Source organism: Vigna angularis, chromosome 4, assembly GCF_016808095.1.
Source record: "Vigna angularis cultivar LongXiaoDou No.4 chromosome 4, ASM1680809v1, whole genome shotgun sequence".
Lineage (NCBI taxonomy): Eukaryota > Viridiplantae > Streptophyta > Magnoliopsida > Fabales > Fabaceae > Vigna > Vigna angularis.
Window position 1 is genome coordinate 16,031,239 of NC_068973.1, and position 22,200 is coordinate 16,053,438.

Here is a 22,200-nt window from a genome sequence, read left to right on the forward strand (position 1 = left end):
CCGTCTATGCCCTTCTCTGTCCCCAGCCGCCTTTATTTATGGATCCTCTTTACCCCCTATGCTCGGTCAGGGGCCCCACACTTACTGCTAAATGCCGGTTTCCTCCACGCAGATTGGTTAAGGGATTGACCGTGGTTGAAATCATTGCACGCTGTTTTGACCACTCTGGTTAAGTCTCACCCCCACATCCCAAAAGCCACACACAACACAACATACTCTTCTTCGTCATCATCTTCTTCTTCTTCTTGGTCGGAGCAACAAGATTTTGGAATTTCGCCTGCAGTAACCGCTCACGTGTTTGTTCACTCCACTTCTCTTACCTCTCAGCTTCGAGGTTAAATTATTGAGTGAATTTGAGTTTATCTGTGTTTCTTCCTGCGAAGGCGTTGTACGATTACGCCAGGACTGTTGCGGATGAGAGATCTGTGGTGAGGTCTGTGGAAATGGCATCATCCGAGGTGACGATGAAGGGAAATTGCTTGAACCATAACGACGGCGGAGCTGTGGAGGCTCAGGCGCCGGCCACGGCCAAAGGTAGGAAGGCAGCTCCGAACGTGGCGTAGGTTGGTTCCTTCTGTGGAGTGAAAGTTGTAATCTTTTTCTTTTTGTTTTTTTTAGACGCAGAAGCTGCACTTTTCAGGGAACTGTGGCACGCGTGTGCCGGTCCTCTCGTGACCGTGCCGCGCGAAGGAGAGCGCGTGTTTTATTTTCCTCAGGGACATATCGAGCAGGTAATTCAATTAACTAATTAGTTAATTAGCTCATTCTTTTCTCGAACTCCTCTTGGTTTGTTTATGTTTGACAATATGGTTTCCCTTTTGGAGTCATGGCTCAGATTTGAGACGAGCTTCGCTTGTTGCCTTTTTGGGAGTAAAATTGTGGCGGTGTTGGTGGATTGGAGTGAGATGGGTTTGGTTTTGGTTTTGTTTTAGTTCTTTTGAGAGTTGTGTTTATATTTTGTTTGGGTGTGAAATAGGTTGAGGCGTCGACGAATCAGGTGGCGGACCAGCACATGCCGGTTTACGATCTCCCACCCAAGATCCTTTGTCGGGTCATCAACGTGCAGCTGAAGGTAGTGTTTTTCGATCTGTGACACTTCTTCGCTATTAAACATTCCCATGCTTTCGAACAAAGCAATCCTAATAAAAGATAATGGTTTTTCAGGCCGAGCCCGACACGGATGAGGTGTTCGCTCAGGTCACCTTGCTTCCGGAGCCAAATGTGAGTTTCCTCTTCTCAATATCGTGTCTTTGATAGAGAGTGAGTAATTGGGTGAGAATGTTGTGCTAATGATTTTTTTTTTTTGGTGGGGATGCTAGCAAAATGAGAATGACGTGGAGAAAGAACCGCCACTGCCCCCGCCACCGCGGTTTCACGTTCATTCTTTCTGTAAAACCCTGACAGCGTCCGATACCAGTACCCATGGTGGGTTTTCCGTGCTGAGACGGCATGCTGATGAATGCCTTCCCCCTCTGGTTTGGTTTCTTGCCCTTTTTTCTCCTCCTCCTCGTACTTGGTTCAAGCGTGTCCTTACATGGCTGACTGACGTTGGATGAGTGGCGTGTTTATTGACAGGATATGTCGAAGCAGCCACCCACTCAGGAATTGGCAGCTAAGGATCTTCATGGAAACGAATGGCGATTTAAACACATCTTTCGGGGTAATAACTCTCTCATCGTTCGCTGCCCTCCCGGACTCTCAAGTAGTTCCTTTGTTGTCATATTCTATTGTCTCTATCGATTGTTACTAATGGGTCCGGTGAATTTCAGGTCAGCCCCGTAGACACTTGCTTCAGAGTGGTTGGAGTGTTTTTGTTAGCTCCAAAAGGCTTGTCGCTGGGGATGCGTTTATATTTCTTAGGTTTGTTCTATCCTGAATTAGGGTTTCAGATTGCTCTGGTTATTTTACTCTGGAAAGGAACTAATTCGGGGATTTTGCAGAGGTGAAAACGGGGAACTTCGAGTTGGTGTCAGGCGAGCAATGAGACAACAGGGTAATGTTCCATCCTCAGTGATCTCAAGTCATAGCATGCATCTTGGGGTCCTTGCAACTGCTTGGCATGCCATCTTGACGGGGACAATGTTCACTGTGTATTACAAGCCTAGGTTTGTAAATTATTCCTAAAATTATGTTGAAACTGATATCATGGTGGTTTTAGTCTGACCCCCTGGCACCTGTGGGCCGACGGCATGTTGAGGGTTTGTTTAATTGATTCATTTCCGACACAGCACTTACAATAATTGCACTAACAATATCATTATTTTGCAGGACTAGTCCCGCTGAATTTATTGTTCCGTATGATCAATATATGGAGTCTCTCAAAAACAGTTATAGCATCGGGATGCGGTTCAAAATGAGATTTGAAGGTGAAGAGGCTCCAGAGCAGAGGTATGAGCGATTGGTGTTGTTTTGATCTCTGATTTATTGTCGTCGAATATACTGATTTTTTTCTTACCTCTCGTAATATCAAATATTCAATTCCAATCGAAGAAATCCCTTGATTCTGGAAAATGAACGATGAATTGATTAATCTTAATCATCGAGAGATACAAATATTATTTATACATGAGATCCAATAGATACATCAATGTTATTTATACATCAGATTTGTAACTAATTAACAGCTGCAGCTATTAACTAACATCAGTAATTCTGTATTATAATGACAATAACTCTCACTTTTATATAATCCTAATACTTGACAAGGCTTGTTAAAATTGTAGGTTTACTGGTACAATTGTTGGAATTGAAGATTCTGATCCCAAGAGGTGGAGAGAATCCAAATGGAGATGCCTCAAGGTTGTATCACCAGTCCTTTTGCTACATTTTGTCTTACTAAAAACTAGGCTTGGTATAACCCTGTTACTCTTGTTCAGGTGAGATGGGATGAAACATCTAACACCCCTCGTCCTGAGAGAGTTTCCCCTTGGAAAATAGAGCCTGCACTTGCGCCTCCGGCTCTAAATCCTCTTTCAATGCCCAGGCCTAAAAGGCCTCGGTCTAATGCAGTTCCTTCTTCCCCAGATTCTTCTGTCCTTACTCGAGAAGGTATGATTATTTGACTCTTTTACAAGAAAGCTCTCTTCAATTGTAAACAGAAAATGTGGTTGAGTCCTGATATGTTTTTGGTGATTAGCAGCATCATCTAAAGTAAGCGTCGACCCTTCACCGGCAAATGGGTTTCCAAGGGTCTTGCAAGGTCAAGAATTCTCGACCTTGAGAGGCAATTTGGGTGAAAGCAATGACTCTGATGCTGCTGAGAAATCTGTTGTTTGGCCGCCTGCCGCTTTAGATGATGAAAAGATTGATGCTTCTACGTCAAGGAGGTACGGGACGGAGAGCTGGATGTCAATGGGGAGGAACGAGCCAACATATTCTGATCTTCTTTCAAGTTTTGGGGCCGGTGGGGATCTTTCTCATTCATCCTTGATGGATCAAATCAGCCCGGTAGTTTATCCCACTAGAAAGCAATCGTCAGATCATGAAGGCAAACTTCACATGCCTCAGCCGTGGCCTGTAATGCCCTCTAGTCTTTCATTGAATATATTGGACTCCAATACGAAAGTTCCTGCACATGGTGGTGATCCAACTTACCAAGCACGAGTGAATTTGAGGTACAGTGCATTTGGTGAATACCCTTCACTGCATCATAAAGTAGAACACTCACATGGAAAATTGATGCCACCCCCACCTGCACCCCTAAATCAATATCAGACTCCTTGTTCAAGAGAAGTTATGTCAAAACCAGTGTCAACAAAAACATTTGAGGCTGTGAAGTCAAAAAATGGTGACTGTAAGCTATTTGGCTTCTCACTTATCAGTGGCCCTGTTGTACCAGAGCCTTCTGTATCGCAAAGAAATGTCAACGAACCCACTGGTCAGATGCATCTTACGCCACACCAACAAAGAACATCCGAAAATGATGAGAAGTCAGACCACTCAAAGGGCTCAAAAACTGGTGATGATCTAATTGTTGATGACCATGATAGACCATTACAGACTTCTCAGCTACATGTGAAAGATGGTCAAGCTAAACCCCACAGTAGTTCCGCTAGGAGTTGCACTAAAGTAAGATTCTTTACAGTTTGAATAAAAAATGAGAGCTAGAAATCGGGGATAATTAATCTCGTGCTATTTGTTTTAGGTTCACAAGAAGGGCATTGCACTCGGTAGGTCAGTGGACCTTACGAAGTACACTGGCTATGATGAATTAGTGACTGAATTGGATCAGCTGTTTGAATTTGAGGGAGAGTTATTGTCAACTAAAAAGGATTGGCTTATTGTCTATACTGATAACGAGGGTGATATGATGCTTGTAGGCGATGATCCATGGCAGTAAGGATCTGTATTTCATTATAAATGCTTGGTTAACTTATTATTTAAATGTTTCACTTTTCCTTGAGAGTGGGTCAGAATTTATATTATCCTATATTTTGGATTCAGGGAATTTTGTGCCATGGTTCGCAAAATTTACATCTACCCTAAGGAGGAGATCCAGAAAATGAGCCCGGGTACCTTGAGCTCAAAAAATGAGGAGAACCTGTCGGGTAGTGAAGGTGCAGATGCGAAAGATGTTAAACGTCTGCCGCTTCAAAAGTTCAATTATGAATATTGCCTTGACGCGTGATGATTAGTAGATTGAGTTTCGCAGCTTTCAGGTTAATTTCTGCCTCCCATCCCAGTTAACATTGGATTCAATGATATTAGATGTCCAGATCAAAATTGGCCCACGTAATTGTTACCATCCATAAATTTTTTCAATCTAGTTTACTTTGTGGAATTTCACGGTGTAATGTTTTATTCTCTTGTCCACAGATTCCGGGCTGGAGAGTATGAGATTGTCATGAAGCCATCCATCCAGATGGAGAACATAACAAGACGAATTATAATGGAGGCTGACTGCTTGAAATTATATATATATATAGATGGTATGGCGCGGCATGATAGAGTATCCGTCCAATTTTTGAAATCCCGGAATTAGTAGTATATTGTCTGCCCAGTTATACGAGCCCTTAGGATGTAATCAATTGTGTTTTGAGCGAGGTGATATCCACCTTGCCTTTTTAGACCAATCCCACTTGTAGTAGTAGTTGTTGTACATAGTTGTTTCTCTCCCATCCTCTGAACAACAACCCGTTAATGTAATGAAATTTTATACAAAGGGCGCTCTTATGGTTGCTATCCACTTTATTTCATTTTACTTTTTATTCTTATCAATCATAGTTTGTGAGATGGAAATTCTTGATATTCCACTCTGCATCGTGTACAATTAATTCCTTTTTACAATTGTTTGGTCACTGAGGTGAAACGAATTATGTATTGTTTGTATATACATAATTAGAGAGTGGCTACGAGAAGAAACCGTCTTCTAGGATGCACAATCGTCAAGGTCAATTAGCTTTTTCCTCTAACAGTAGGTCAATTACTGTCTTGAAAAGTCCATATAACTAATGGGAATTATTTCCAGGGTCAGTGCATTAGCAACCATATTAGACTCACGGATTTCATTTCATCGTGGTCTAGTGGATAGTCAATCGAAGCCTTTTAATTTTGCCAATTTTGACGTCGATGCACGATTCTCTTTCCTTTAGTTTCTCCACTACTTTTTTGGTTTTAAAAGGAAAGATATGATGAAAAGATATAATAAATGTGTGATGACCATGCTTAATCGGGCGGAAGAAGCACAAAAAAGAAAGCTGCTTTAAAGTTTTGTCCCTTGTTGAAAACCGTATAAAGAGCACAATAGGTTGGACAAAATATAAATTCGAACCACATGGTCTAAAGGCGCTTCAGAAATGTCACTGAACTAATTGAACTCAGTCTCATCTACTTTGGGTTGGACACGAACATGCGAAAAAGTACGAGGCAGTAACTGCCGCTGCGGGGGTAAAATTCATGTGAAAATTTTTTCTACCTCAACTTAAAACCATAGCTAGCTAGTATCGTACACTTGAATTTTGGACATTACAAAGTAAAAACTTGCCATTCATTCAAAGTAAAAACTGATTAACTTGCCAAATTGACAGAGAAATGGCAGTCACTAGTTTGTTTCATGCCAAAACTAGTTACATCATGCCACTGTAGCCAGCTGAATCCAAGAGAACTGCTTTGATCTGCTCCGGATGGACATCCTGACCTTCTTTGCATTGCTGAAAGAGAGGGTTCGGTAGCCTTTAGACAACATCAATCACTTTAATAGAATTCATAACTTTTTATATAAATAATTCTATTTACTAAGCAAAAAACTATTACTGCCTTTTATGTTTTTAAGTCAATAAATGTATCTATGTTTCCTTTACTACTTTATTCGTATAGCATTAAGAAGAATATCTGGATAACAAAGCTCTTTGAATTACCATTTATTTGAGCAGTTGCTGTAACCTTAATGACAACTATAGAGCAAATATTGTTCTTAAGATGCAGAAACTACAATATCATTCCAACACCGAAGCCATCGTTAATGGGTGTGGAAATATCACAAGCATTTTATAATGGATCTCGACAGTTAACATGGTAGGTTACCTTATCATAAATTGAAGTTTAGGGTATTTCCAAATAAAAGAAATACAAAGTATCAGTTTGTTTACTCGTCATTGTAGCATGGATATTTATTAAAAGTTCATAACAGGAATTGACCTTAAATGATGAACTAAAATTCTTACCTCGGCTCGAAAAATGTCCATAGCAAATCCATTGAAGCAGCTAATAACAGCCTGCTGAATGTCTAATCCAAGGTTATCCATAGCCCTCATGGTTGAGAGCAACAGACCAGGCTTGCGGGCACAAAACATGTGGATGTTAACAGCCCTTCCTTCGCGTAGCCGAACCTCAACCTATGTATAATCGAAACACTGAATTAAGCAAAGCTTCTATAAAACCATACTAACAGCAATCAAAATGCTCCACCCACTTAACAAGCAAAACTTCCCTTCCACGTTATTATAACATAGAGAATAAAATTCTTGCTATATCTATAGTATATGAATAAAAAGGGAAGTTGAAGCATGGAGAAGAAAGAAGATTACCCTAGCAGGTTGAGCATTGGGGCTTGGTAATGAGCTGGGGCACAATTCTTCTTTGATACGACTGGGCAGTGTGGGAGGAGTAGGCGTCAAAGGATGGAAATTGGAGGAAGGAGTGAGGGAAGAACCAGGTGGTGTAGACTCCAACTCGTTATGAAGATCATTGATCCTTTGCAGAAGCTCCTTAAGATACTCTATTGCATCCCCAAGAATTGAAGCCCTGTCCATCTATCAAAGCAACACAATGTCATAGAGTAGAACCCACAGATCCATCCCAAACCAAAAATCAAAAACAATTAACATTCACTAAGCTCAAAAGCAACTACAACTGAAAATTTCACAAAGGGTTAGAGACAAGAACCGAAACTTACTTTGCTAATCTTAGGAACAACGGACCTAAGCATGTAGAGTCTATCATTGAGCTTCTTCCTGCGCCGTCGTTCTGCCATCAAATTCTTAGCAGGCATTCCCTTTTTCTTCCCTTTCTGATCCAACCCAGTGACACTGCTGTTCGCATTGGAACTGTTCCCACCGTTCTTAGCACTACCCTCATCCACCCTACCACTGTTGTTATTAATCTCAGTCAAATCATCGGAATCATAGTTCAACCCAGACCCATCAAAACTCACATCCTCCACCACCTCCTCCCTCTCCTTCCTCTTCTTCTCACTCCCTTCACCGGCAGACATGTTCTTCCTGAGCGCCGCCCTCTTCTGAAAGAGCGTGGGTGGCGCCCCGGAGGGGGGCAGGGACTCCAGGGGCCGCAGAATCTTGGAGCGCTGGTGAAACAGAGGCTTGGAGGACCCGTCTTCGAGGCTGTGGAAGCCGGCGAAGGCGGTGGCGGTGGCGGTCTGAGAAGGCGTGTCGGAGGGGAAATGGGCGGAGGGAAGAAGCGGGAAGGATGAGGAAGCTTGAGGGTCAAGAAAGGGGATGTCGAAGGGGTTGAGGAGGGACGATAGAGTGGGGGGTTTGGGAGGGAGGAAGTAGTGGAGGTGGGAGGAGGAAGGGTCGAGGTTGGTAAAGACGGAGGAGGAGGGGGAGCAGGAGGAAGAGGAGTCGACGGCGGGGAGGAGGAGGTTGTCGGAGTCGGGGAAGGTGGGGGAGAAGGTCATGTCTTGGTGGTGGTGGCTGTTATGGTGGTGGTGGTGATTACTGATGTACCATTCGTCGTCCAGCTCCAGCATGGGCTTGAAGGCGCAGAGAGAAGCTAAATCGTCGCGGGTAGTGTTGTTTTCTACGAAAGCAGCTGCTGATGATGCTGTTGTTGGCTTTGTTGTGGGCGTTGTGTCGGTGACGATGATGGTGTTGGTGGGCTTGTTTCTTGGCCAAGAAGCAGAGTTGTTGTCGTCTTCACGTTCCTCCATCCATCCAACGGTGTTCATTCTGGACATCATGGGTGGTTTTATGGTTGAGGAGGAAGGTTGTTGTTGGCGTTTGCGAGAGAAAAATGAGGTGAGAAAGAAGCAGAGGGAGTGTTAAAGGAAGAGAGTGGAGAAAAAAAGGAAGAGGTTGCAGAAGGAAAAGGGCATTGGAGAGAGAGATTGCGATAGCTCGCTTAAGAGAAAGAACGTTACATTCAGCAGAAGAAGCTCTGCGAACAAATCATCACATATACGTTAACCCTCTTTTTCTCCTCTTTCTCTTTCTCTTTCTCCTTCTCTTCTGCACCTTCTCCACGTGGAAACCAACTCCAGCTCTCTCTCTCTCTCTCACTCTTTCCTCCTATTATTTATATACATTAATCTTACTTACCAATTTTTAACTCTTTCCCCCACTCCTCTCATTCAATCACTATTTTATTTTTTTCTTTTTCAACAAATATAATATAATTTATCTTTTCAGTTTTTAAATAAACTATTACTTTTTATTCATTATTTAAATCAAAATTATTAGATGAATTTAATTAGAGAGTGTCTAAAACATTAATTGATTTCGAAAAATATAAAAGACTAAACGTGAATGATTCGGTTACGCTAAAAATCACTTTAACCTCAATTTCAAATTTGAAAAAATTAAAATATTTTTTATAACTAGTTTATACAAATTTTAATTCTGACTTATGGGGAAAAAAATCTTACAAGTGATTTTGAGAAAGTTTGATTCTGCATTAAAAGTGATTGTTAGTAATGTTGGAACATGTTTGATAAATTTGGAAGAGTGGTTTACCCTCATCATTTGAATTACTTTTAGCCATTATTATGCAGATACCTTGAAGAAACTCTAATGAAAAATCTCTGTCTACACTAAACATATGACATTAAAAAACTTATAATGTTATTCGCTCGTGTGACATGACTGCGAGCACGTGAACATTATTTAACACAAAACACAACTAAAAACGAAGAATTCTGGAGCAATCTGAATTGATTAGAAGGTGCGAAACCTAGGCTTTTGTCTATACAGCAGCATTCTTGGTTGGGATAAGAGTAACTGCGAGAATTTAAGAGCTTTGTCATTGCATGCAAAAGCAAACTCTTATGGTACTAGGGGACAAAATAATCAACTTCTCCAATCCTCCAAGCTAACACTACAGTAGTATGCTTAATTTGTTTCCTTTCTTTTTCAATGTATATTTTGTTTTGGCATCAAAAGTTGCTAATTAAGCTCCTTCAAATGCATGTACTTAACTTAATGTTACCATAAATGGAATTTGGATAAGTGTGTTGTGTCTGATTTACATCATAAATGCATTGGCTATGACCTATGAAAAGCCAACAATAAGTTTAATAGGTAAAATGAAATTAGAAGTGCAATCAAACTAATTAACCAAATTAGTTGTAAATAAATTAGAAAATAGGTGGATAAGGTTTGTAAGAAATTGCAAAAGTTGGAGGTGGAGAAGAAGAGTTTGAGATAGAATTGATAATTGTGATTTTGACAATTAAAAGTAGTGGCCTTTGAATTTGTGATGCAATATTAGGAAGATGGTAGAAAAGTGGAGAGATCCAATAATGAAAGAGTAATGAGAATTAAGAGAGGGAAGCTGAAAATATGTAATAGAATCCCAAGTATCTCGTGAAGCTTTTTCTGGTCACCGCAGTTACTACCCAATCGCAACTACAACACCTCTCTCTCTTTTTTTTTCAAAATATTAGAATGCAATATCCGAATATTAACTAATAGTTGGCTCAAACTCCAACAATAAATGATTAAGTTTCCTTTAAAAGTGAATTTTATATATGGGGGGAATTATCCTGACGATGGTGTGAAGTTTTGCATAGAAATGATTGTTGATCTACATAGGAGAGTGTGGTGTTGAAAGATGATGCAATATTTGGGGAAGAAAATAGGAATAGGAATTGGGTCCACAGGTTGTAAATGTATTTACATCATCCATGTGTAAAACTGGGGAAGAATTGAATGCTAGAAAATGAATTAAAATGGTATGTGTTAGAAGAAAAAGGAGTGGGACAAGAATCTTAAATAAGGTGCAGGGAGTTGTGTGGGTACAGTGTAGGGAAGGAAAGATGAAACTTTATTATTTCTTCACTAACCTCGTGAAGATGGGGCATACAACCTTAATTTGCCTTCTCTCCTCGGTTATGTCTTATTCACCTGGGATTCCCCCAACAATTATTTCAGAAATCATCTTCAACCAAAAACACTATTTATTACTTCCCACTTCCTTTCTTTCTCTCAGCACTTTTTCCACATTGGAAAACTTAATCTCTCTGCAAAATTGGTGCCACTAACGATTATCAATGGTCTTTCCAAAATTAAAAGCCACCAGTTCCAATTTTTTACCCCATTTTATTCACTAACGTAGCTATTCTTTATTTATATAGATAATACAAATTTGTTTTAATTCGGTTTTCGAAAATCAACTAATCTTTGTTTTTCTTATGACACGACGATTAAAATAGGTATGCAGTGATAGTTTTAAAATTATCGTTGTTTTAGCTATAGTTAAAAGTTTAAACTAACAACGATGGTTGACAATTTTTTTACTCGCAATATGATGAAGATTATGCCCCTAGTCATTATTATAATAAGAAACGACGACGGTTTTTGTAAATAACTGCCTTTGTTTTTTTTTTTAATTTCAGATTTGTTTTTTTGGAAAACCACAATTTCTACATAAACTTTTGCAACTCATTTTATAACTATTCAAGAAAATACAGAAAAATAGTTCAGCATATTCTAAACAAAACTTGATGAAAATAGTTTAAAAGAAATCCTGATAAAATAAATTATATATCATGAATATTTGTCCGTTAGACTGTGTTTGTAGTTTGTAACTTCGATGTTTGTATTTTCTTTTTCTTTTTTTCATAGCAACAGTTGTGTAAGTCAACTTTGTCAAAGCAAGCATGTTTTTTCAATCATTTTCTTGAAGTAGGTTGTATCATCTTTTTAAACTTTGTTTCAAGACAGAAACATTTCATGATTATCTCTTTTGTCTCAAACATTCATATTTGATATTTGATTTGTAACACTGTGGATGCGTGTAGAATAACTTATATGCAAAACTAGAGTAAATTGTGCATGCAACATATATGACTTTTCTTATCACTTGTTTTTTAACGTTGAACATTTAATGTCATTTAATGTTTGCTCAAAACTAGTGTTTTTTGATTTTCTACCGTTTAAGCTCTTTTAATTTGAAGATACCAAATGTGTAGATACTTCATCACAAAATGATGTGTCTGTTTTGCTCATGGTATTATTTTTATTTCTAGTAAACGCTTATTTGGCTTTTGTCTCTTTGTAAACAGATAGTGTAAGCTTGTTTAGGATTTCTTTTATGTTTTGACAATTATGTCTTTTAATGTTTGAGTCAAAGACATTGTCTCAACCTGTTTTTGTTTTCGAGAGAAGCTAAATATCTACTTCAAATATTTTAAGCACAAAGCGTTTAACTCAATTCTCTCTTGGACGCCCTTAGACCAGACATCATCTAGTCATGGTATGGTTGTTCTAGTCTAAGTATTTTTCTATTTTCTAGGACCTAAGTGTTTTCCTATAATTTATATGTTTGGGGGTTCAAGTTCTAGTTTTTGTTTGTTTGGGATGTAGGCTCGTGTTTTCATCCTAGATTGATTTCTAATTATTAATCCATTTTAATGTTATTTGGTTAAACTTCAAAACATGAGATCGTTTGTTCGTACATACGATTTTGTCTTAATAAAAATGGGTTTGAATTTTTTAGTGGTTATTAGAAGGTGAAGTTGAAGCTAGGTAGGGGGATGATGAGACCAAATTAGAGAGGATTGGAGGTTCTGGAGGTTGACTGGAGAAAAAAAATAGGAGTGCTCTGTTGGGTGAGAGTGATATTATTTTGGGCTCACTGGTTGGTTTGTGAAGAAAGTGAAGATGAAGATGGTTATGATATTGATTATGGAGAACATATGTTCCTGATGGTAGATGGAATGAAATAGTTAAGGTGAAGTGATGATGGAGAATAGGTGAATCTCTTTTAGTTTCTCTATTGGAACAAAAATGTAGAAGGGAGGTTTCCTCATGGAAGAACGAACATTGTGTGGTTGATCCGAGATTAAGATAGGTTAACAAATTTACTACCTTGGGGCCACCATGGTAATCACGTCCGGGAGAGCATTTTTTGGATCCGTGATACCAATGCGGGAGGAGAAAGAAGGCTTGAGGGAAGCTAGCAGTGAACGAGAGTTACTTTCTACTCTTAATTTCTTGTGGAATTGATTCACCTCGACATTATTTTTTGTGTACAAACTAACAAATCAAATGAAACTTTTGACCTTGTTAAACAAGTTGACCATGTTTTTTTTTCTTCAGAAATATATATATTTTTTAATACTTCAAAACATTTTCTTTCTTTCCTTTTTAAATATATAAATAAAAATGAAACTGAATATAAAATAAAATAAAAAGAAAAACATTTTTCTTCATGTCTTATTATTTTGTGTTTTCATTATTTTTATTTGTACCAAGTTTATTTATTTTTATTTAACTATTCAGACGAAATCGGTATTGACACTTTATTTTACACAAACCAGTGAAAGTAATTCGTTAAAACTTTTTATCACAAGGTGATATTATAAGAGAATTTATTTAAGAATCATATATGCAAATTAGTCATGTACAAGTTATTTAACAATCATATAGTAAAACTTTAATAAATAAAATTGTAAAGCTATACACTTTTTTTTAAAAAAATATTGTAATTCATTATCATACAATTTTTGCGTGGACAACGGAAACAAAATTGTAAGCCCTTCTCAAATATTTTTATTGCAAAATGAATACGATAAGAAATTTAAATATTATGAGTAAAGTTTAAGAAAAAACAATTTATATTAGCTATATGTGGCATTTTAAATACAAATTATATCATCAATAAGTATGTATTAAATACAATTTATAATATTGAATTATTTTCAGTTTACCATGTTTTTATTTTCTTTTCAGGTTTAAAAAAAAATAAACATCTATACCCAAATTTTATCTTGAATTATTTAAGAAAATCTTCTAATCCTAAATAATTAATTTGTGAGCACCGGAAAATCTTAAAATTCTCTTGATGAAAGAAAATCCATGGATTTATGACCACCATGGTACAAAAGAAGTATGTAGATTAAACTTTTAGTTCTGTGTTTAAAAAGCACATAAATTTGATCAAATATTTTTGTTATCAAAATTGTCAATCACTACCTTATCCTTATGTTCATTCTTTCATTGAGAAAAGAAAACAAGTAATTCTGATAATAATACGAATCATTATATAAATAATAAATGAGTAAATGAAATAAGCACTAGAAAAATAAATAAGGTGATATATTGGTTTTTGAAGTTTTGGAGCAGGTCAACGTAAGCGGTTACCCCATAAATTCTACTATTTATAATATTCTTATATATTAAATTAATAGTTTATTAAATTTGTGTATATTGATTGATTTTAAGGTTTTAATCATTTTCCATGTCTTATTTATATTAAATAAGTATTTTAATTATTTTAACTCTGTGTAAAATTGATTCAATTTTACTTTTGTTGATAATTTGAGTGAACAGCGTTAAAAATATACTCACGTGACATGTTAACTTTGAAAATCTGAACCATGTGGTACATACAAGTGTTAGTGAGATGGATTTTGTAATTTTTAAATTAAAAAAAGATTTTATTAAATTTCTAATTTGCCAAAATTCCTAATTAAAGGGTGTTTGTTGGAAGTTGTTTACAAAAATCACTTTACCACTCCATATCGTTGCGAAACATTGTTTCATGTAACTTCATCATTGTCGTGTGTGTCCAAAATGACAACATCGATGATGCTTTTGGCTACTTCGCTGTGATGCTGGAGAAAAACGTTGCCTCGTACAACGCCGTGATCTCGGGATTAGCGAGGTTCAAATGCGTGAGGGATGCGCAGAGGCTCTTTGAAGAGATGCCGCATTCAAATGTCGTGTCGTATACAGCCTTGGTCAATGCGTATGCCAGGATAGAGGGTGGGAATGGGCGCATGAGGGCGTTGTTCGAAGCAATGCCTCAGAGGAACGCGATATCATGGACTGGGGTGATCAATGGGTTGTTGGAGAATGAGTTGTATGAAGAAGCACATGAAGTGTTTGGGAGAATGCTGCAAAAGAATAATGTGGCAAGGACAGTTATGATTACTGGGTTTTTTAAACAAGGAAAGATCGAAGAGGCCACAACTTTGTTTGAAGAGATTCTATGTGGATATCACACCCAAAATTGTTTGTCTCGACTCTTCCTAGTTTTCACAAGCATCCTTTAATTAGGGATTTTGGTAAATTAGGGATGTAATAAAATTCTAATTTTCTTTAGTTTTAAAATTACAAAACCCACATCACTAATATTCTTAATGTGTTACATGATTTAAATTTTCAAAATCAGCATGCCAATTAAGTGCATTCTTAACGTCGTTAACCCAAATTAACAACAAGGGTGCAATTAAATCAATTTTACACAAAAGGACCTAGTTAAAAAATAATTGAAGGACCTATTTAAAATGTTTCTGCATAAATAAGGACTTTGAAAATATTAAACCGTTTTTAAACTTAAATATATTTATTTTAGTTATTTTAAATATTTTTTTAAATCTACACACTCGTTATTAATCAAAATGTTTGTATTTTAATATTTGTTTCTACTATACTATTTTTTTATTAAAATATTTTTAAATGTCCTATTTCATATTCCATGTAATATAAAAAGTCATATAAAATAATAACAATGCTAATTATTTATGTTGGGATCGGGTGTAACTTGTTCAAAGTTGTTTATGCATCTTAGTAATTTTGTCTTCTACTTTGATAGTTTTTTTTATTCTAAATTATATTATCAAAATTACAAATTTTACATTCTAAATTATACAATCTATAATTTATTTTATATTTTATATTTTAAAATATAATTTTTGTTTTTGGAATACATAATATAGAATATAAAAATTCTAAAACACAAAAAACTATATTTTAAATTATACAATTTAAGATATATTTTTTATTTTATATTCAGAAATATATAACGTAAATTAAAAAATTGTATTTTAAATGGTATGTTTGGGAATACAAACATTTATGAAATATAAGTAAAAATTATAGATAAAGGAAGAAGTTGCCTATAGAACTCGAACTTGGGCTGGAACTTACTGCACCCCATTTATTTCTTTCTGCAGCTCCCTAAATTCTAAAAATTTCTCTTTACCATTCAAAATAAAAGGCCTAGCATACTTTTGTTTTCCATCTTTCCCTTTCCCATTGTGCCACACACCTCCATTCTTCCTTCTCTTCTGTTCACAATCACCACCATCTCTTGCAGCTTCTGAACCACCATCTCCACCTCTTCGCATATCTTTTTATCCCCTCCTTCACTTCCTTCACGCATCCCATGTTCTCCACCAGCTTCTTCAAGTTCCTCTGTTGCGACTTCTCTTACAGTAGCTGGCTTGAGAAGGTGACCGGCTTGGTCTGAATACCCTCCGTGCGCTTGAATGTGTTGAGGTGTTCCACTGTCGGGGAAACAACTCTGGTAATCCTAGCATAGAGGGATTTTCTGGATATGGTTAGGGACTGCAGAGGGAGGATTCTTCTGGAGGCTATTGAAAGCTATTATTGGTAGAGAAAAAACCTTGAAACAATATCACTTTATTTCCCTAATGGACCTCATCCTCTCTAATACCATCACTAACTTATGGAAGTAGAACTAACCCACGTTCAACCTAATTTTTATGAATTGGAAGGTGACGGTGGAAAGTGTAAAGGAGAGAAAGAATTGAAAATTTGTTTGGGATTAAGATGGATCGTAATGGTGTGATTGGGAGGTAAAAGGATGGAAGGAGAAGGAAGATTTTGAGAAGAAGGGAAGAAGTTAGTTGGAGTATTTAACAAGCAAGAACTTGTGGATTAGGGCAATGAATCATTTGATATGATTTTTATAACAAGAGAGGAAGAAATAATGTATAAAATAAGTGTAGATATGTGTCAAAGAATATTTTGTCTGTGGATTGGGTAATGGAAGGTTAACACACCTACGTATTCTATAATAAGAGAATGAGAAATAATGTGTGAAGTGACTGTAGATGTATGTCAAAAGAATATTTTCTCTCCTGATTGAATAAGAAAAAAGTTAATTTGACACAAATGTTAAAAAATATTCATTTGACACGATTTTTAATAATATAATAATATATATTATGATTTTAAATTAAAAAATAATATAATTATAATAAAAATATTATTATTTGATTGTGTCACATAAATGTAATTTTTCCTTTGCTGTGTGCTCGTTGGGTAATCACTAGTGAAAAAAAACTTTAGACGTCTATTATTTTGAGTTTTTTACGTCCGACTCCTACCTAACGTTTATATGGGTGACGTTGATGGGGCGTCTGACCTGTACAGTTAGACGTCTATATAGACGTTTGACTGTACAGATCAAACGTCTAAGACTCTGGAATGTGCTTGGCTTCTGTAATTTATTGGACGTCTCTATATACACTGACAGAAGTCTATGTGACATTAACAAACGTCTAGTGAATATTTTTTTAAAAGATTAATTTATTTTTAGAATAAAACCGCACCTGAAAAGCAAAAAATTGTTCTAGAATATTATAATATAATATATAAACTCGTTTGAAGTTAACAAAGTACTAAAAAACAATCCAAAACCCAAACTATCAAAAGTTAAATTAGGTTTTCAAAAATTATCTTCACCAACATCATGTATCATGTACTCTAAATGATCAGTCAACCATTCTTCCGCATACACTACAGGAAATTCACTGTTTACCGGCGGGCTATTAGCGACGGCCCCTAGGCCTTCGGTAAACTTTATTTACCGAAGGATTTTCCGAGGGTCTGTAAAGTAGTACATAATTGGAGGATTTTGGCCTTCGGTAATCGACATGGGACATTACCGAAGGAACTTGACCTTCGGTAAGTGGATGGTGTATAAGAAAATTTTTCCCTCCCCCTCATTTCGCGAAAGCTCTTCTTCCCCCAATATTCAGAATCTTCCAACTCTTTCTTCCCCTAAGTCCTTCTCCCAACTCCTTGTACTGCTTCTGCACAATGTTCCCTCCACCATTATTGCGGTCCAACCTCATGGTTCACTCAAGGAAGCCATCTTCGTCATTCGGCCGACCATTCGAAGAACGTCGTTAGAGTCATCTTCTCGAAGGGTATTGGTCGTTGGCTACCGGTGTTCGCCTGCGTTAGCTGTCGGAGTTCGCCGCTCACATTATCATTAGGGCGAAAATCAGGTATTCCCTCTCACATTTTCATTTCGCATTCAAACACTTTTGCCCTCCCTTCTCTGATTTCCCCAATCTAAGAATGGTCACAATTATTTGGTCCAAGGGCCGTAGGCGCGGGGTGTGGAGTTCGCCTCCCTCCATTGTGCTTCAACCGTGAACCGCCATTGCAGTTCAATCGTGCCTCTACAAACCTGTATTAGCCTGAACTTCACTTCCGGTTTGAGGACTCCTGCTCGGGACACTTCACTCGCGAGGTAATATTCCTTCGTTCCCCACCTGAAACCCTACAGATATGATATACATGTGTTGGAAATGTGGTGTGGTGTGTGATTCTGTATTGTTGTGATTATTGAATTGATGAATTTGTAATTGTATAATGAGAAACATGAGATTCTGTTCCATTTATCTTCTTTCATTTGATTTGCCTGATCTTGTATAATGGAAACTAAGAGAGCTTGCTACTGGAAAATGGAAAGAGGCCAGAGCCTCCTCTAGCCGTGAGTGGTTCCTAAACTACTCCTAAAATTTACTCTAAAATCTACTGAAATCTACTCTGCTGCTGCTGCCAATTTATATGCCAAAGATTTTGTCTTCTCCCGTGTCCACTCCTGCTTTCAACCGTATTCCAGTTTCTTGTCTGGCAGCCTAAATACCCTCACGTTTTGTTTTTGTTCCCCTAGCTTGCTGACTTCCTCCCTCGTAGATGTGCCAAGAAAATAGGTGGGGCCCCTCCAATTTTTATCTTCCTGAATCACGTTGCACACCATTCAGCCCTTTTGCACACGGCTGCTTGTTGCTTCGTTCAACTCTTTGCTGCTGGTTGTGCTTCCACTACTCATGGGTTATGCTTCTTCTTTCCATCCAGCTCTCTACCTTAAAAACGTTCAAGAGTCAATTCTCAAACAAGAAGTGGCTGTAGCTGTTCCAACTCCAAGCTGCTGGACGGTGAATGTTTTCCCCATGTGTTTTCCCTTGCAAAATTCTAATGTCCGTGAGCTTTGCCAACCATGAGTGGTGGCTGGACTTTCCTTCCATATTCCTCTTCTTTCACACGTCCAACTCCATTTAGCCGTGAACTCATCTCCTTTTCTCTCTTAGCTCTTCCACTCCATAGAAGCCTTTCTTTTGAACGTGAGTTGCTGCCATGCTTCTCAAAGAAACCGTGAGCTTTCTTCTTCTTCCCAACTGGATGTGATGGTAGCTACAGCTACTGGACATGTTTCCCCTCCTTCCAAGGTCGTGAGTGAAGCTTCTCTACGTGGCTGGACTGCTGCAAACTGGACCGTGTAGGTAGCTGCAACTGCTGGTGGAATTGTCTTCACTTCATTCACGCTGCAAGTGGCTTCTCTTCACGCAGCTAGCTGCTTCTTGCAAGGTGTTGGACTGTCTTTAACCAAGCTGGATGTGCTCTCTGCTGCCATTTATTTATTGTTGTTCCAGCAAAGAAGGATGTGGCAGCTTTCTCTCTTTTCGTAACAGCACCAAAGAGAATGAAATGCTTTCTCCCAAACCAATTGATAACCACGTTTCCAGCCAACAATAGAATGTGGTGGCCCCAACTTTTGTTCCATGTGTTTAGCTTTGTCCTTTGCAAAATTCTGAAAGAAAGGAGTTGGAGTTGCAGCCGTGAAACATTGAATAAAATTCAGCACTTTGTAGCTTCTTTTGGATGTGAGATTTCAACATGGTCCCCTCTTTTCCATCCATTTTCACGTATACACTTCATTGTAATGTGGCAGCACATTTGTTTTCTTCTAGCTATAAAATGGTGAGGTTCTAATAAGTGCTGACCCAATTTTATTTTACAATTTCCTTATGCCAAAGAAAAGTTATCCAATGCTAGGTGGTGGCTCCCATGTTTGCCAAAAGAATTGTTCATGTGGATGCTTTTCAATTTGGTTTGGACGTGCATATGCAAGCTACTCTTCTGAATTTGTTTTGCCAATCATCATATAAGCTTCTCAATAAAACCGTGAACACTTGCAAAGTGGTCCCTCCATCATTTCACTTCAACTCTTTGAGTGATTTTCAATGTAGCTTTGCTACATGCTTTGCCAAAATACATTTTCCTGTGACATGTATGTAACAAACTATCAACTATCTTCCAAATAATTTAAGAAACCGTGAACACTTGCACATATGGTCCGTGTGTTATTCCAACTATGACAAGTATTACAAACAATGCAAACAAATTAGAAGTAACTCAAACAGTAAGCACTAAGCTGAATAGGGGAGTAAAAAAAAATACTGGGAACAGCACAGAAGGAATTTGAGCAAAATAAAAACTATACATTAAAATAGACATCCAAACGAAACTATGAAAAAAAATTGCATGGAAAATGGATAAGAATTGAACTCGAACGAAGACACACAAGTTGACACAACATTCACGCAGCACTGTGTGAAAATTGAGTTTATACTTTTTTTTTCAGCTATTCGGTAATTACCGAAGGCTTTTGTCCTTCGGTAATTACCGAAGGCTTTTGGCCCTCGGTAATTACCGAAGGGCAAAAGCCCTCGGTAAATGTTAGCGACAAGGGATTTACCGAGGGCTCTTTGGCCGTCGATGAGCCTTCGGTAATTACCTTTTACCGACGGTTTTGGGCTGTTTCCGAGGGCTTCTGGCCTTCGGTAATGCCCTTCTTTTTTGTAGTGATAATTCGTTCCTCGTGACGTGATAGGTTGGTCCAGTACTTCTCCATGCCAAGTCCAAATGGTATAAGTTCTCATTATGTCAAACATGAATAGATGGTTACACATATTGCCTAAGTCTTAGAGTGTTTGATTAAGACAACGAACACAAGGACAAAAATATGTCCCGTTCACAGACTTAACATTTTGTTCAACATATTGCAAGAACTTTGAAACACCTTTCTCATATTCTTCATCGATGCGATGTTCATTCATCCAGCTTCGATCCATACTATGTTCGTAATATACTTTATCAGTTTCAATTTTTTAACTCTCACAAGGTTAAGCCCTACCTATTCAGAAAAATTATTTTTTATAATTTGCTAAGACACATGCAAAGAAGTTTACATCATAAATTTGATAAGATTTCGGCAGAATTTCGCATTGGTCTCCGATATACACGAAATGAGAGTAGTCAAAGATGACCACAATCAAATATGCATCCGGAGAACAACACAAATACTGAACCAAAATTTTATCAATCTTATCCATAAACTCCAACGTACATGTTATAATAAATTATGAAAAATAATTTTCCCAAACTATCCAATCGGACAATTCAAAATTTAATACAAACAATTAAAAGATTAATCGTTTATGTTAAATTTCAAACGAGAACTAAGTTTCACTCAATTAGATACTAATAATCTAACATACCAATCATAACAACACAACAAAATTTTATCACATGCATATTTAAAAGCCAATAATATGCATACGCAAAAGTCAATAACATGCATACACAAAAGTCAATAGCATGTATATATCCAAAAGGCAACAACATGCAAATCCAAAAGCCAACAACATGCAAATTCGAAAGTTAATAGCATGCATATCCAAATGCCAAAAACATGCATACCGAAAAGCCAATAACATGCATAGACAAAAATTTTTAAACAAGAATGCTAACCTTCTTAACCGATTACAAATGTAGTGGAGGAATTAGAGGAGTGGAAAACGCAAGAAAACGCTGCCCAAAAACGGAAGAAATCGCCGCCCAAGGAAACAAGCAAAACTGCACCAAAACACAGCGAAAACTCATTTTAATCGGTTCAAATGGAAGATAATCCATCAAAGACTAATTTAATCGGAGTAAAAGTAAGTTTAAACGGTACAAAAGAAAAAAAAACGAACCTGAAAATGCAAAGCCGCGAGAGAAAACGCAAGGAGGAAGATGATTAATAATGCGTGTAACTGCCCTGAGTTCGTGCAAAGTGTAATAAAGCAGCCTTAGACGTTGGGGAACAATACTACCCCGACGTCTATATATGTTCACACGTCTAGGCCCCTACTACACTAACATCTATGTGTATTTAAAAATTAATTTTGGCGAAGGCTATCCACGTTCGATATATGGGGCCCCGACGTCTAGACATTAGACGTCCAACATAGGGGCCCTGACGTCTAAAGCAATAGAACAAGGCACCTTTTCACCTACCTGTCAAGTCATTAGGCGTCCGACATAGGAGCCCTGACGTCTATATAGACATTAGATGTCCGACATAGGGGCCCAAACGTCTATAACAATAGAACATGCCACTATTTCACCTACCTGTCAGGTCATTAGGCGTCCGACATAGGACCCGACGTATATAGATGTCGGGGTGGCGGGATCAGACGTCTCCACTACGAAATAAAATGAGTGACGCCATCATTTTGGCGTCCAATGGAGCAATCTGACGTCCAAAATGCCATTTAGACGTCGGGGTCTCGCAAGTCGGACGTCTAAGAGCTGTAAAAAATAATTTTGTACCATATTTTGGCGTCCAACTAGGAGGAGCTGATGTCTTCGTGAG

The 22,200-nt window shown here is 37.6% G+C and overlaps 2 protein-coding genes across 5 annotated transcripts; one reads left to right on the forward strand and one right to left on the reverse strand.

Annotated features, from left to right (window-relative positions):
* The first annotated feature begins 147 nt into the window (after window positions 1-147).
* Window positions 148-5,200, forward strand: LOC108331432 (auxin response factor 2A-like). Of its 4 annotated transcripts, none has more exons than XM_017566100.2 (16): window positions 148-294; window positions 384-534; window positions 619-731; window positions 977-1,072; window positions 1,165-1,221; window positions 1,320-1,475; window positions 1,576-1,660; window positions 1,770-1,860; window positions 1,941-2,105; window positions 2,269-2,388; window positions 2,724-2,799; window positions 2,877-3,048; window positions 3,137-4,068; window positions 4,145-4,335; window positions 4,444-4,658; window positions 4,816-5,200. In XM_017566100.2, exons 2-15 carry the CDS (start codon window positions 444-446, stop codon window positions 4,625-4,627), a joined length of 2,529 nt encoding a protein of 842 aa, XP_017421589.1. In that variant the 5' UTR covers window positions 148-294; window positions 384-443; the 3' UTR covers window positions 4,628-4,658; window positions 4,816-5,200. The 4 variants fall into 4 exon arrangements, 3 of the variants coding, with proteins under 3 accessions (XP_017421589.1, XP_052731627.1, XP_052731628.1); XM_052875667.1 differs by having other exon boundaries at window positions 149-294; window positions 3,140-4,068; XM_052875668.1 differs by lacking the exon at window positions 148-294 and adding an exon at window positions 836-900 and having other exon boundaries at window positions 513-534.
* Window positions 5,201-5,733: 533 nt separating this feature from the next.
* On the reverse strand, window positions 5,734-8,740 carry LOC108331433 (transcription factor SCREAM2). Its single transcript, XM_017566103.2, has 4 exons — window positions 7,394-8,740; window positions 7,026-7,250; window positions 6,663-6,833; window positions 5,734-6,149 (listed from the first exon to the last, which is right to left on the reverse strand). The coding sequence occupies exons 1-4, from the start codon at window positions 8,414-8,416 to the stop codon at window positions 6,066-6,068; spliced, it is 1,503 nt and encodes a 500-aa protein (XP_017421592.1). The 5' UTR covers window positions 8,417-8,740; the 3' UTR covers window positions 5,734-6,065.
* Window positions 8,741-22,200: the final 13,460 nt, after the last annotated feature.